The following is a 15039-nucleotide window of genomic DNA, read 5'->3' as shown; positions in this document are numbered from 1 at the left end:
GCTATATAGAATTAACAGTTGATTTGTTATCAGTAGCTAAGGTATATTATATTAGAAGCATCAAAAAGCCTGGAAAAAAAAAACCGCATTCATTTCCGTATCAAAATAAGAAAAGAGAAATAAAAATATTCCCTCCGCGACATCCTTCTAATCAATCAACGAAACCTATCCCTTGCTGAGTTGCTGTGGACCTGGATATTCCATACGCCACGTCATTCTACTTAATCATTAGCTTTTGCGTATTTTTGGCTCTTCGAATATTCCCTCTCTTCACCCTCCTCCCAATAAAAATCCCAACTTTTGCGTGCAAATATCAAAAAGCTCGACGATTTCATGGTAAATCTCAACAGTTGGGTTGATCGCCGTGGAGATTTGATTTGAATAATCGAATGATCCGTGCCCTTCGCTCTGTACCTACCTATCTCTCTCTCTCTCTCTTCAATTTGTTATTTTGATTCTTCGTACTCTTTCATTCGTCCTGTATTTGTTGCTCTCTCCATGGCGAATTCAAATTTGACAAGTTTCTAAGCTTTTTCGGATGCTGGGTTATATCATTTGAATTTGAATTTGAATTTCTGAGCTTTAGAGCCCTCTTTGCTGGGAAGGATTTGGTTTGGAGCCCATCTCCTGTTTGTGTTAATGTCCTAAAAAGTTTTGAACTTTTTCAAGTTTTGAGCTATTAGAGTTCCTATACAAAAAAGGTTTCTTTTCACTTTTGGGTGCTGCTCTGGATTTTTCTGATGTTTGTTCTTCGTTTCAGGTACATGGGCTTGATGATGAGGTCATTTGTGTTGGTTTTGTGTGTGATTGTTTCAAGCCAATTTAGCTATGGCACCGGCTCGCATATGGGGGAGCAACCCCTATCGAGGATCGCCATTCACAAAGCCACATTAGCCACCGACAATAGCGCCTATGTCAAAGCGTCTCCTTTAGTTGTTGGATTGAATGTAAACACTACAAATATCAACTTTTGATTTTAAAACCTTATCTGATTAAGCTTTATCAAGTAGAAGTTATTTTTGATAATTCATTAATTTCTGATGATCAGTTAAATTTTTCGTGGATTGGATCTGCACCATAATATAGTTTTATCATATTGCAGGGCCAAAATAAGGGGTGGGTCACTTTAGAATATAGCCATCCGAATCCATCAAATGATGATTGGATTGGTGTTTTTTCTCCTGCAGATTTCAGGTAGTATGCCTTTTTCTTTATGGCGCAATGCATTTCTGTGCAATTAGTGCCATCTTTAAGCTGAACTCTAAGTTCGCTTTTAAGCCTATCTACTTATGTTTCCATTTTTCAAATACCAGCGCTTCGATTTGTGAGCCTGAGAGTGAAAAAGATTATCCTCCACTGCTGTGTACAGCCCCTATTAAGGTTGGAATTTTTCGCTGCAACATTTAGATGCAAAAATATCATACAGAATATACTCTCTAGTGTTGTACTTAATTTTGAATTTTAATTTTACTTCTCTTGTAGTACCAATTCGCAAACTTCTCAAATAACAACTACAGCACAAGTGGAAACGGTTTCTTGAAGCTTCAGTTGATCAATCAGAGAGAGGATTTCTCTTTTGCACTATTTTCTGGTGGTCTGTCAAGTGTAAGCCTCGAGAGCATCTTCCTAGTTGCTTATGTATACTTCAACATAGCAATTTTAGATTATTATTATTATTATTTTTTTAAATGTCATCGGCTTTGTAGTTCCATGAGCACTATTTAGAGCATAAAATGGGTGCTTCTGCACTATTCTCTTTTAATTCTGAAACGAAAACTTTTGTTTTCTTTCTGTTTTTGGCAGCCAAAGCTGATTGCTGTCTCAAATAAAGTGACTTTTGCTAATCCAAAGGCCCCAGTTTTCCCACGGTTGGCTCAAGGAAAAATTTGGAATGAAGTGAGTTTCGTCTGCCTCTTCTTATAAGCTACTGGTGGTGGTTATTAATATATATGTTCGGTATAGCAATCTCTGATTGATAAATGTGCATGTGCATAGAGAGCCATGTGAGAGATTTTTGGCGACATAGTGGGTGCGGTTATTGTGAAAGCTTAGATTTGAGAACTTATTTCACCGCAATAGCAGTCTATGTTTTGTGCTTTTAGCTCTGGCAATCTGCGTAGTGCTCTCTATTTCTGCTGTTTAGTATTCTGATTAGAACTTTACATGGTTATAGATGGCTGTTACCTGGACAAGTGGATATGGCATTAATGAGGCAGCACCTTTCGTTGAATGGGGCCTAGATGGAGGGGCTCGAACACGTTCACCTGCTGGGACCTTAACTTTCAAACGAAATAGCATGTGTGGTATGAAACCCTATCCGTTTCTGTCATGAACGGCATATTTTGGATCCACTGTAAAGCTAATATTCCATAAAATATGCAACGACTTTCTTGAAATCAGATTAACTCTTCATTTTGGGATTATATATGGAACAGAGATCATTTACCTTGCTTAGACATAACAAATAGGACAAGAATGCATTTAGACACTTACTTATGTTATGTGAGCTTCATTAAATTTAGTGCATTTCCTGGACCATAGAGATGGAACCATTTGTAAGACTGACTTTTTTCTATTCTGATATGCAGGTTCACCTGCACGAACAGTGGGGTGGCGTGATCCTGGTTACATACACACAAGTTTCTTGAAGGAGTTGTGGCCTAATTCAGTGTATGTTACCTCTTTTTCCTTTATTATTATTCTACTAGTTCAGTTGGAGATGACAAATTATCACCTATATAGTTGGATTTTCCTATTTTTGATGGATTACAGCAAGAGCAACATTTTAGTTTCTAATATTGTTGCATGGTAATATCGCAGATATACATACAAGCTTGGCCATAGACTATTTAATGGTTCTTATATTTGGAGTGAGTCATACAGCTTTAGAGCATCACCTTATCCTGGACAAGACTCTTTACAGCGAGTTATCATATATGGTGATATGGGAAAGGTATAGATTTGGTTACATTTTTTTTTTTTTTCAATCTGAAGCTTCTAAAAAATAGTATTCTCAACATTCCTTTGTATTTTGGATTATTATATCTCTTATCTGCTGATCTCTATTAGGTGTTTAGCTTCATTTACTGGTCAATTAATTTAGAACTTGTTGATGTAAACAGCTGAAAGTTGACTAAATGTGCTTGCTTACTACTCATGGAACTAACTACTCAGACTGCCGATGAATACTAATAATAAATAAGTCGTCCTTTTTTATTTTCAACTGGGTTTTCTTCAAGTTGTGTTTCCACAGTTTTGTTCTAACTCTATTTTTTTTTGGTTTTGTGCAATTACTTTAATAGGCAGAGGAAGATGGCTCTAACGAGTACAACAATTTCCAGCCTGGTTCTCTGAACACTACCTACCAGCTCGTCAAGGACATAAAGAATATCGATATAGTTCTGCACATTGGAGATATTTGTTATGCAAATGGCTATATATCACAGTGGGATCAATTTACAGCACAAGTCGAACCAATCGCGTCAACCGTACCTTATATGATCGGAAGGTGAGTCTACTAAGATTTCAGCACTCCCATCAAATTTCACGGTGGATGAGTTCTCCTATTTAAAACGGCAATCATTTTGAGGGAAAATATGTATTTGTTTCAGTGGTAATCACGAGAGAGATTGGCCAGGAACAGGATCCTTCTATGGCAATGTTGATTCAGGTGGAGAATGTGGTGTTTTAGCTCAAACCATGTTCTACGTTCCTGCAGAAAACCGAGCCAAATTCTGGTATTCAACTTACGGTTTCCGGTGAAGAAATTTAGTTTAGATACATAGTTTTTGAAATTCAGATATATCAGCTACTCATAAATATATCGTAAATATATATGTAAAACTCCCCCTTCATCTTTTCCAAAAATTACATAATTCGCAGGTACTCTACAGATTATGGCATGTTTCGCTTTTGCATAGCTGACACAGAGCACGACTGGAGGCCGGGGACCGAGCAGTACAAATTCATTGAGCACTGTCTTTCCTCAGTCGATCGAGAAAAGCAGCCGTGGCTGATCTTCCTTGCCCATCGAGTGCTCGGCTATTCATCGGGCAATTTCTACGGCATAGAAGGATCGTTCGAGGAGCCAATGGGCAGAGAGAGCCTCCAAGAGCTTTGGCAGAAATACAAAGTTGACCTTGCCTTCTACGGCCATGTACACAATTACGAGAGGACATGCCCGGTCTACCAGGTATGATAGCCGCATTATTAAGTATCAATAGTTACGGCATCCTATTCTTTCGCGTGGTGCTTTGTCACATAAAATATGCAGGAGCCTGTGTTTCTGTTTACTCCGTGGATTTATACTTATTTTTAACTATCAAACAGTAGTTCCTTTACTTTGTTGCTTGTAATACCGAGCACGACTAAAATTTTTTTCTCGCAGAACCAATGTGTGCGAAATGCATCACACCATTACAGTGGTCCGTTTTCAGCGACCACTCATATAGTTGTCGGAGGAGGAGGTGCGAGCCTCGCCGAATTCACACCCTTGCGGCCCCAGTGGAGTTATTTCCAGGACTTCGACTTCGGTTTCGTGAAGCTCACTGCCTTCAACCACTCCACTCTTCTTTTCGAGTACAAGAAGAGCAGCGACGGAAAAGTATACGATCACTTCACTATCTCGCGCGATTATCGGGATGTCTTGACCTGCACTTTCGACAGCTGCTCGCGATCTACATTGGCTAGTTGAGAAGGATTGCGGATTAATCATTTCACGGCGCAAAGAGATTCTTGGGGTTGGAGCAATAAAGATGCATTGGAAGGGAATTTCTTATGCCTTCTTTAGTTTTATTGTGGTGGAGGACTTTTTATGGCAATGTGACAAAACATAATGGTGTTTACCGTAGGTATTGTACTGCATTAATGGCCTGTGATGAAGTGTATCATACGCAACAGTGAAATTTGAACTTTGGTGGATAGGATTAACTAGGAAGAGCTAGGATGGAAATTTGAGTCAAAGGCAAAATAAGTTAATTATTTTTGTAGTATTTTATTCTATGATTTTTTATTATTTTTTTTTTTTTGGTGTGCTCACCAGCCTCCTGAGGTGAAATTGTTGCATGGTTGTTGTAATGTGGGCCGTGTTGGGTCGATTTGGATTTTATTATATTTCAAGGATTCGCATAACAAAAATAAAAAATTTGAATTATTTGAGCAAAACTTTTTGGTCTTTTTATAACAGGCCTTTGAGATATTGTTATTGCAGATCACATTCCATTACTTAGATTTTGAATTTAAAACATTTGGTGTTGAGCGCGGGCGCATGTGATATACCACAACACCGGATGCAAGCGGTAATTTAGCGAATTCTAGCGGCTGAGATGATAGATCCACAGATCCAACGGCGGAGAATAAGCGAACGAGTACCCAATTCTTGTAAGCCCCACACACGCCCATTGCCCATCATCGGAACTCTCGAACAGAGGATAATTAGAAAAAAGTCACTAGCGAGAGGGAGAAAAGGTCCAAATACACTCCAATACGAATTAACCCTTATGCGGAGTTAGATCAACAACAACAAAAGAGGGAGGTGGAGGTGGAGGTGGAGGTGGAGGAGATGGGAAGAGCCTCTTCTCCGTTTCGCCTCCTCTTCTAGGTTTTTGGGTTTGGGTTTCCGTGGTGTTTCGTTGTTGAAGCTCCTACGAGGTGTTTTCGATTTGATCCGCATTGTGGTCTCCTACACTCGCCTCTGGTGAGAAAACCCTGCTATCTCCTTTTCCTTTATTTTTGCGTCTGATTTGGACCTCTTTCGATGCTTCTCAAAAATGGGTTTTTTGCATTTTATTTTTTATTTTTACGATTTTTGGTTTTTTTTTTTTTTGGCTTTCGAGGCGGTCGTTTCGGTTAAAGATTGGATTTTTATACGTTTAGCGCGATATATTTGGATTTGGATTTAATGGGTATCTATTTCTGCTTCTAAATGTCGAAAATTTCATGTTATTTGAGGCCTATGGTATGTTCTTCAAGGTCTTCTGATTGTGGCTGTTGTCCTGGGGTTTAAGTTTGGGCATTACCCTAGAAAAAAAGGAAAAAAAAAAAAATTTTGACCAGGATTTTTTAAGTTTTGGATTAATGTGTTCCTATCAATTTCAGAGTATCAAGCATTGGATAATCTATTGAATGGAAGATGTTGATTGTTTCAAGGATCCGACATCTCGGATTTGTGTTCTTCTTTATCTGGAGGGGAGGAGCATGTATAATAGACTTGTAAAAATCCGCGACAAGTTAGTGTTGCAGAGTATTTGAGCAAGCATCAACTGAAGATAGTGAAAAAAGGTGTAGACATGTCTATCGGAATCCTTAGATAGTTATTTTACTAGCAAAAGGACAAGAAAAGCTTCCTCTTCGATGGATAGGCATGGTGATCAGAAGAGACCGGAATCCGGGAGCAACATTTTCCGCAGACTAATTTGTAGACAAATTTCGTGTGATTCTTTCTCCGATAAAGAGAAGGTCCCCTGTAACACTCCTAGAAGGTCCTTGGAATCAAGAGTTGATTGTTCATTACGCCAAATGGCTTCAAATTCTGTAACTAATGGAACTTCCTTAATGGGCTCTAGCGAATACGTGCGAGACCCCAGTTCTATTTTAAGTTTGCAGCCATGGATTTTTAAAAGAGAGAATTCTCAGATAAACGAAGAAAACATGGACCCAAATGGTGATTTTTCCGATAAATATGCGTACGAAATGAATGGTTTTACAGATGCTTCCATGGCTGAGGCTTCTCCAAGGAGTGTTAGTCTTGGATATAGTTCGGGTAGAGGTCAAAGCTCTCTTAGAAGCAGGCGGTCTCGCAGAAATACTACAAAGCCACTTACCTCTATGGAGAATAGCCTCATTCCTCAGCTTTACAATGAGAATTTCGAGATAGAAGAGTATGTGTACAGTTCATTTTCCTCCCCGAGAGCAGTAGCTGCAAGGCCATTTATTGTAACAGATGGGAGCAAAATAATTAGCAAGTCCGGATATGAACCTTCAGTTGTACCATTTAATTTTGGCTTGCATAAGGACAATGAGGTTGATAGTTTGAGAGTAAAAGTGCCCTTGTTTGGGTTTTCTCCTCTTCCTGAGCTAAGGAAGATGAAACGGAAGAGCAGGGAAAGGGAGCAAGTATTGGACTCATCTAGTTCTCATAGATTGAGCAAGCACTCACATTCACAAGGTAAAATAATCTCTCTGATAAATTTCTAGGCCATTTGTATCCTCTATAGAAGTCTTTTGCAAACTGAGTGCCGAAAACAGGTTATTTCACAAAAACATAGCTTGTTACACATTCATCTGGTTTTTTGGTTCATAATGGAGCCTATTATCGACCATTGGTACAATGCAACTATGTGATAAATCATCTGCTTAGCGAGTTTGTCTAAATATTGTCTTACCTCATTCTATTTATAATTTGATTTTTGATCATATTAAAATCACAGTGATTTTATTCTGCAGATTTATTTGATAGAACGCTTCTTTTCTCTCTTGGAATCAGCATCGGCATCTTATTCTCTGCTTTGTCAAATAATAAGGAGGTGGAAAAATTAAATACCAGGTTAAAGCGCACAGAGAATTTGGTTCAAGATCTACAAGAGGAATTGGAGATGAAAGATTCGCTCGTTGTTGAGGAACTGCCCCGAGAAGCTTGTGGAAGCCAGAGAGGTAGTTTCATTAACTGTCTGAAGGAATATTATCAATTGGCTTCTAGAGCATCTTCTCTACTCTAAGAAGAGAAGCCTCGATAACAAGGCTTTTGCTAATAGATAGTCTGGAGCTTTTTGCTGTGACAGAAAGCTAAAATAAGCTTTTAGGTCCAAATAGCAAAGGATTCTATTTGAAGCTTCTTCTTCTGCTTCTGCTGCAGTGAGACACTGTAAAGTAGAATTTAATCAAAAAGTCGCAAGTGGCTTGTCTAACAGCTGTACTCGCCAGCATCTTGGCAAAAGTTCCAGCCAAACAAACTAGCCATAAGATTTAGGTTTCAAATTCTTACTGTCTTATGCTATATAGATGAACAAGCAAAACCACACTTGCCTGAGGTTGAGTCAATGAGCAAAATCGAAGCGGAGCTTCAAGCTGAACTTGAGAGATTGGAACTGAATATGAATGCTAACAGCCTGGAGAGAAGATCATCTGATCTTGAGGAGGTGAGCATTTCCTGTTCATTCTTAAAGTCCAAGGTCTCTTATGCTCTTTCATTTTGTTGCTCAGTCTAGAGTGAACTGTAGTACCTCGATATGCAAGGTGATTATAAACTTGGTATGATTGCTTTCATGGCAATTCTCAACTGTCCATACTTGAGGATATAGAAATTCTGGAGAGGAATATGCAAGTTTGTGTGCATCACAGGATATTACATTGATAATCAGCAAATCTCAAGTATCAAGACTTCAAACTGTTTACTTCATTAGCCAAGACCACACATTATATCCCTAAAACAGGAGTGCCCGTGGCTTCCCCAATGCACGAGCTTTGCGCTATATAATTTTTTTTGGAAATGATATTATTTTGATAGAAAAATATTTTATACGCCACTTTCAATTGTTGATGATGTTGATTATCTTAGTACGACTTTTTGCATTTTGTACAAAATCAGAGATGTAGCTATTCTATAATTTCTCACATCCTTCGTACATGCTTTAAATTAAACTAGAAATTTGTCCTATTGTGCCCTTTCTCTTAGACAAAGATCGCATTTTTCAATAAGGTTTGGGAGATGATCAAGTCGAAGCATATATCATTTAACATAGATGAGCAGCGTGAGCTATATATGGCTTCTAAGCATCTACCATACTCTCATTTGACCTACCCAGTGTTTTGCTGATTGCAGGTTGATCAAGAGCTCATAGGTGATGTTATTCACGGAGAACTAAGAGCGGATAAGCTCTTTAAACAAACAGATATTACAAGCGGGGGAGATAAAGATCGAGACAGCAAAGCCAGTTCCACAGGAGGTGTGCACGATACCAACTACTCGGTTTGTCCGAAAGAATTAAGCTTACGCCTCCACGAGGTGATCCAGCACAGACTAGAAGAAAGAATCAAGGAACTCGAAGAATCGCTTTCCCAAAGCCTCAAGCAGCTGCAGTTGATAGAAGCCGAAAAAGTCCTTTCAGATAGAACATTTTCAAACAGTGATATGGGTTCGTCTTCCAACTGGGAGAGTCCGACTTTGATTCGAAGAGACAGCGATTCGATTCAACCATTCTGTTTAAATCTAGCTGGAGATGCACTAGATGCTTATAAGGAAGCTTACAATGAGTTCATGCGAATGGCCGATTCAGAAGGGAATCTGCCCACTGATTCTGCAAATATTAGGGACGAATATGGGAATGAATTAAGTCATGCGGATCGGAGTTTAATTTGGGGATTGGAAGAGGGTCGAAAAGATAGTGTGATAATGCCTCCATGGGAGGAGGTGTTGAAGAGCAGGGAATTGAATGACACTCGTGAGAGTGATGGAGATGAGGAAGAGGAGTATGAAGATGATGAGAGTAAGTTATTAATCCAACAGATTGTAGAGAGAGCAAGAGATGGCTCACCTGTATTGTTGCATGCTCAAAGAATATTGTTTTCAGCAGATGAGTAATTAAACCCTAGCGAAGGAAATATCTAATTGATTGTATTTGTAAGTTCCATCTGTCTCAATTGTTTTGTGAAGCATATTAGAATGTAGAACATGAAAAGGCAAAGCAAATTATTCATATTGTCACAATTCCTGCTTATTCATATCGTCACAATTCCTGCGTCGTAGGATGGGCTTAGCTTAATCTGTTGCTCCTATGTGTGGTCGAAAAATAGAGTTTTTCAATAGAACAAAGCCTGTAAAACTCAAATGTTCACCAACTAAACAGGAGGGCTGATATAGACAACCACACAAATACGGAGTCCTTGTGCCTAATTTAACTAGTTCCTGAACACATCAAAATTTCAGGTAACTCATGTATGCTTTTGTTCAACGATGCTATTTGCTGCACACAAACAGAGCAAAGTAAGCAGCACTGGTGCTAAACATCATTTCACTAGGCAAGTGTTCCTCAAACTCAAAATTCATTCCATAACATAAGAACAAGCACGCAACAGGCAGTGCAATAATGCTAAACATGATGATTTATTTAAAAGCAGATTAAAACATTGCAGGAAGAAGTCAAATACACCTTAAAACATTTCATTGTTCAAATACATTGTGAACTCAAATAGCTAAAAAACAAGCGAGAACTCAACAACTAACAAGACATCATACTTTTATTGTTCCACAAGACAAAGAACAACATGTTCTTCAACTTTGCTTATTAGCATAGCCAGGCTCATCAGAATCATCCTTATATTTGCCATCCAGTTGGTTCTCTTGACTAGTATTGCCATAACTGCTGGGGTTTTGAAAAGCATTGGCATTATCCTGTTGGTTGAAACCAGTTCCGTAGTCCGTAGCCGAGTTCCCACCAGATTCATGAGCACCGCTGATGCCCGAATAACTATCACTAAATGCACCACCAGCTAAATTGTCATTTCCGCCACTACCTTCAGCCACATTATAATTGTCGCCACCAGTGCTAACTCCGTAACCACCACTATCTCCGCCATAACCAACATTACCCCCACCATAGCCACTGCTATAATTGCCAGAGTTGCCCCCGCCATAACTACTCTGGTTGTAGCTACCACCATTGCCGCCACCAGCGTAACCGCTATCCCTATAGCCATCTCCACTCTCATTATAGCTGCTGCCGCCATAACCACCACCCTGGTAACCGCCGTTGCCAGCACCATAGCCACCGCCTCCATAGCTGCCACCACTGCCAAAGCCACCAGCACTACCAGCATAGGTGCCGCCACTGCCGCCACCATAGCCTCCATAGCCGCTGCGGCTCCGGTCAGCAGCATAATTCACTCTAATAAACCGACCATGAAGCTCCTAATAACAGAAGAAGACAAAGTCAAACATAAGGCACCTGATGCTATGTTATGATGTAATGACTCAGTGATCCATAAAAGCTATATGATTGAAGCAGGCACATAACATATCAAAGTATACATGTAGAGAGGAATCAGACAATGAGATGCAGTTTACCGGTAACTCTGGTTAAGGGCTGGCAGTGAATTTTAGGTCTCCAAAAATTATGATGCTTAGCAAGGTAACTATTCGACCAAATGCTGTCATTCCCAATAAGTTGCAGCAAATGATGCAAAGACCGATGAAAATCAGGATGATGGTGTTACTGTGGGGTCATAAAACACTACAAGTCTACAACTTCCAAAGTAACAGCATAAGCTCTGCAACTAAGCTACAAGATACTCTCCATTTAGGGGGGCAGGCATAAACATTATTTGGTGCTTTACAATCAACATGCAAACATGAATAATTTTTTAATAAAGGCACGCATATAGATATTAAAAAATTATATTGAACGCAAACAGCTGGATGAACAACCTTACTATCCATGCCACTTATGGCGGTGGAGGCCTCCTCACTTGATGTAAAAGTAACAAAGCCAAAACCTCTCGACCTACCGGTTTCCCTATCCATAATAACCCTAGCTGCATAAAGAAAACATCTATCAAAGATAAATCCACGCACAATGAGTTACAGTAAAATGCGAGTAGCAAATGGAAAATAAAAAATCACACACCTTCAATTACTTCGCCAAAGCTGGTGAATGCTTCCCTTAAGCCCTGATCATCTGTGCCGTAGGATAACCCTGAAAACAAAAAGTACTACAGTTACTAAAAGCACATACAGGAATAAATAGCATAACTGGAATCGGAATTACATTAAAGGTTGGAAAAACTATGGCAAACCTCCGACGAATATCTTTGAGGACGACATGCATCGTACTGCTTGGTAAAGGGATGGATTGGAAGTAATAGTTTGCTTGACAAGATTACCAATTTTACGAGCAAAAGCCATTGTTTTGTATCTGAAACAAGCAAAGGGAAAAAAGAAAATGAAAAGCAAGCACTAATACTACCTACATACCAATAAAGCATTATAAACTAAATAGCCCCTAGTTCAACGCCTCTTTCAACACGATAGCAAGCACGTTTGGAGTTCCTTTAAAGGCTAGAAATGAGATCAAATAAATATATAAACTACACCAAATGATCATTCACCAACACATGTAATCAAATATATATCAATATACATGAACATTGGGAGAAAGATCAAGCAGCTGGAGGAAAAAAAATCTAGTATTTACACAAATAGATCGATCATTCACTTTTACTGTAGTAAAACTCTAGGGCAAGCCGGTATAATAGAGAGAGAGAGAGAGAGAGAGAGAGAGAGAGAGAGAGAGAGAGACTAGGGTTAGGGTTTTAGAGAGAAGCACAGCGTACCTCCGTCGACCCCGAAAGGGGAGAGGGCTTTGGAAAAGGGCGAGGGTTTCTTTTATTAGAGGATTGATTCGATCACCGGACCCTTCTCGCGGAAGCTTAAGATATATAATAATATAATATAATAATAGGGAAAATATCAACGGTCGGATGGAAGGGATCGCTCACGCGTGGGATCCGGCCACGTGGATCGTTGTGGTTGGCTCCTTATTTGCTGTTCCTGCGGAACGAAAGGGGCTTATACTGTTCCGTGGGTACCTTATTTCCACTCTTGCTATATAAAGCTATCAAAAGGAGCATCACTAGCTATTCTCAAATTTCAACTTGGTTTAAGAAATAATTAGTATTTAAATTAAATAAGATTGATCTATTACTGTGTTGACGAAAAAGAAAAAAGAAATTGCCTGTACTCGCTCCCTTTGCTTCTCTTGATCTCTGCTTGGGTTTTTCCCTTTCTAATATGAGCAAATTCTCCAACATCTTTTCTAATATTTGCAAATTCTTCAACATGGCAACACGGAGACACTGATGAATTACTTATAAAAGTACTTTTTTTCCTTCGCTCGAGTTGAAAGCATCGTGCTTTCAAATTCAGCAATCAAAATGTTTATAGATGATTTAAGAACACTGCTTTTCTGCTCAATAGCGAGTTTAAGAAGAAACTGCAAAGGCACCTGAGACCGTCTCAAAATGTTCGAGCATTGGCACAACCAAATTCACAGGTTTTGTTAAGAGGCTAATACAATTCGTTCTCCTGGATCTGGAGCACTCGATATTAGGATTGCGTAATGAAACAGAATCAGATACAGCCAATAATCTGCAGCGTGTTACAATTACCAGCGCAAATCATGAAGTTCAATAAGAACCTGTTATATGATAAACACATCAAAATTAGAAGCTCCGACAACCATATAGTAATAATCATCCTACATAGCAAAGGAGTTGCCTTCAAACATACCTCTCCACATTTGAAGTTCAGATACTCTTGTCATCCACAAAAAGCTACCAAAGGAATGCACTCTTTCAGATACACACAGACCATACCTTACATTCTGCGTGAACATGATAAATAGCGCCATATCGCACGTCGTTTTCATCCATAAAACAAACAAGCATTTCGCTTATAACGAGCTCAATAAAAGAAGATTGACATCCATCATACTGAGTTCAGCTGTAGGAATTAAAGGAAACTTAACAAAAAAGTATTGACTACATAAAGTTCAGAGCAGCTCAAACAAAAAATTTGCCTAGTTATTCAAGCAGTACAAGACTTGGAGACAGAGAATGAAATCTGAGACACCTAGTACATATCATTGGGCCAACAAAAGAGTTTCCAAAGCTTCACTAGATTTTAAATTGCCATTAGATCACCAAAGTTGCGCATTAGTAATATGGAGCCAGCAAATAATCCTGCAGCACGCAGCAGTTTCTGCACAAAACAGAATTGACAAATAATTAGCTCAATAAGCACCACAATTATGCCTATAAATGGAAAATATAGTTAACATAGTAACACAGCTTATATGCTGCACAAATATGAGCAGACGATTATGAACTGCCTTATTTGCCCTGGTGAAGGATAAAATCAATCCAACAGCATTCCTTAAGTGCTCAATGTCACCTTAATATGCTGAATATGTACTTGAATGAGCAAATGCTTCATTCTAGGCAAAATTGAGTACATGAACCCAGAAACAATAGGCAATACACTCCACATTCCCGTTCAATTCCATCTAGAGATACATACTTTGTAGAGCAAATCAACACACTAGATTTTCTGAAAGTTTCTAATGACTTACTTCTCACTCGCATGTTTTTCCACACAGATTTTTGATGTGCTTTGGAAAAAATAACTTGAATATGTACCTTGATAAACATAGCTCATCCACAGTTTATTGGACAATAAGGCTCTTCAGTTGCTTGCACATCGACCAGTCATACGTAGAGGTATGAGAACAATCACAAAGTATAATTTCGCTCAAGACGAAAGGTCTCAGGAAATAATAATGAGGAAATTAAAATGGTTATCTCCGATTATCTAAATTGAAACAGGAAAGCAAATACTAACCAATTTCTGGAACTATTTCGCGTAATAGACAAAAGAAAAGCGAGATAATCATACTCAGGTAGCCTGAAATTTCACCAGATCATGCCAATACAATGAAGCTACATCACAAAACTCTCTACGCTTAAATGATAAGAGATGAGCATTGCATCCATGGAGTTGCATCACAAATTAATCTGGGGCGAACTAAACTAGTTTTTGAAATTCTAGCGCCGAACCACTTCCATGCAACCTGATTCGCTAGAAAAACCTAAATCCAACCACAAAAAAAAAAGAAGAAAAAAAACCCAGAAAATCTCTACAAGCACATGATAATATTACAAAAATTCGAAAAAGAGAACGTGAAATTTTTACAATATACCAACAAAAACGCGTTTCGAATGAGAAACAACTGAAGAAGAAGGGGGCGAAGAATAAGAAGAAGAATACCGAGTTTACAGCCCACTTCTCCTCGTCGTTGATCTGAGAATTCCACAAGTCCTTGAGCTTCTCCATCGTGCTCGCACCTTTCGCCATTGTTAGGGTTTAGGGTTTCGACGGAGCCAGCAGAAGGAAGAAAAGAGGGACTCGCCGACGACGAAACTGCCACTACTTTAAAGAGAGAACTATTGGGCTGGGCTTATCATACCATAGCAATAGAAAAAGCCTGTTCA

At 39.0% G+C, this 15039-nt stretch overlaps 4 protein-coding genes across 7 annotated transcripts; 2 read left to right on the top strand and 2 right to left on the bottom strand.

The window, feature by feature from the left end:
• LOC109715068 (probable inactive purple acid phosphatase 1) lies at positions 174–5023 on the top strand. 4 transcript variants are annotated; one of them, XM_020239862.1, is made up of 13 exons: positions 174–336; positions 761–947; positions 1103–1194; positions 1314–1380; positions 1483–1605; positions 1804–1896; positions 2174–2303; positions 2589–2670; positions 2821–2953; positions 3303–3508; positions 3612–3737; positions 3883–4192; positions 4388–5023. In XM_020239862.1, the coding sequence occupies exons 2-13, from the start codon at positions 765–767 to the stop codon at positions 4691–4693; spliced, it is 1851 nt and encodes a 616-aa protein (XP_020095451.1). In that variant the 5' UTR covers positions 174–336; positions 761–764; the 3' UTR covers positions 4694–5023. The 4 variants fall into 4 exon arrangements, with proteins under 4 accessions (XP_020095451.1, XP_020095448.1, XP_020095450.1 ...); XM_020239859.1 differs by having other exon boundaries at positions 176–410; XM_020239861.1 differs by lacking the exon at positions 174–336 and adding an exon at positions 424–611.
• LOC109715067 lies at positions 5411–9703 on the top strand. The gene is made up of 5 exons (XM_020239858.1): positions 5411–5695; positions 6097–7165; positions 7444–7650; positions 7999–8135; positions 8819–9703. The coding sequence occupies exons 2-5, from the start codon at positions 6352–6354 to the stop codon at positions 9575–9577; spliced, it is 1917 nt and encodes a 638-aa protein (XP_020095447.1). The 5' UTR covers positions 5411–5695; positions 6097–6351; the 3' UTR covers positions 9578–9703.
• Positions 10081–12477, bottom strand: LOC109715469 (glycine-rich RNA-binding protein 2, mitochondrial-like). Its single transcript, XM_020240485.1, has 5 exons — positions 12325–12477; positions 11788–11906; positions 11619–11687; positions 11420–11526; positions 10081–10903 (listed from the first exon to the last, which is right to left on the bottom strand). The coding sequence occupies exons 2-5, from the start codon at positions 11894–11896 to the stop codon at positions 10268–10270; spliced, it is 921 nt and encodes a 306-aa protein (XP_020096074.1). The 5' UTR covers positions 11897–11906; positions 12325–12477; the 3' UTR covers positions 10081–10267.
• Positions 13422–14972, bottom strand: LOC109715470 (mitochondrial import receptor subunit TOM5 homolog). The gene is made up of 2 exons (XM_020240486.1): positions 14816–14972; positions 13422–13750 (listed from the first exon to the last, which is right to left on the bottom strand). The coding sequence occupies exons 1-2, from the start codon at positions 14900–14902 to the stop codon at positions 13673–13675; spliced, it is 165 nt and encodes a 54-aa protein (XP_020096075.1). The 5' UTR covers positions 14903–14972; the 3' UTR covers positions 13422–13672.

Source organism: Ananas comosus, linkage group 9, assembly GCF_001540865.1.
Source record: "Ananas comosus cultivar F153 linkage group 9, ASM154086v1, whole genome shotgun sequence".
Lineage (NCBI taxonomy): Eukaryota > Viridiplantae > Streptophyta > Magnoliopsida > Poales > Bromeliaceae > Ananas > Ananas comosus.
This window is presented reverse-complemented; position numbering and strand designations above follow the sequence as displayed.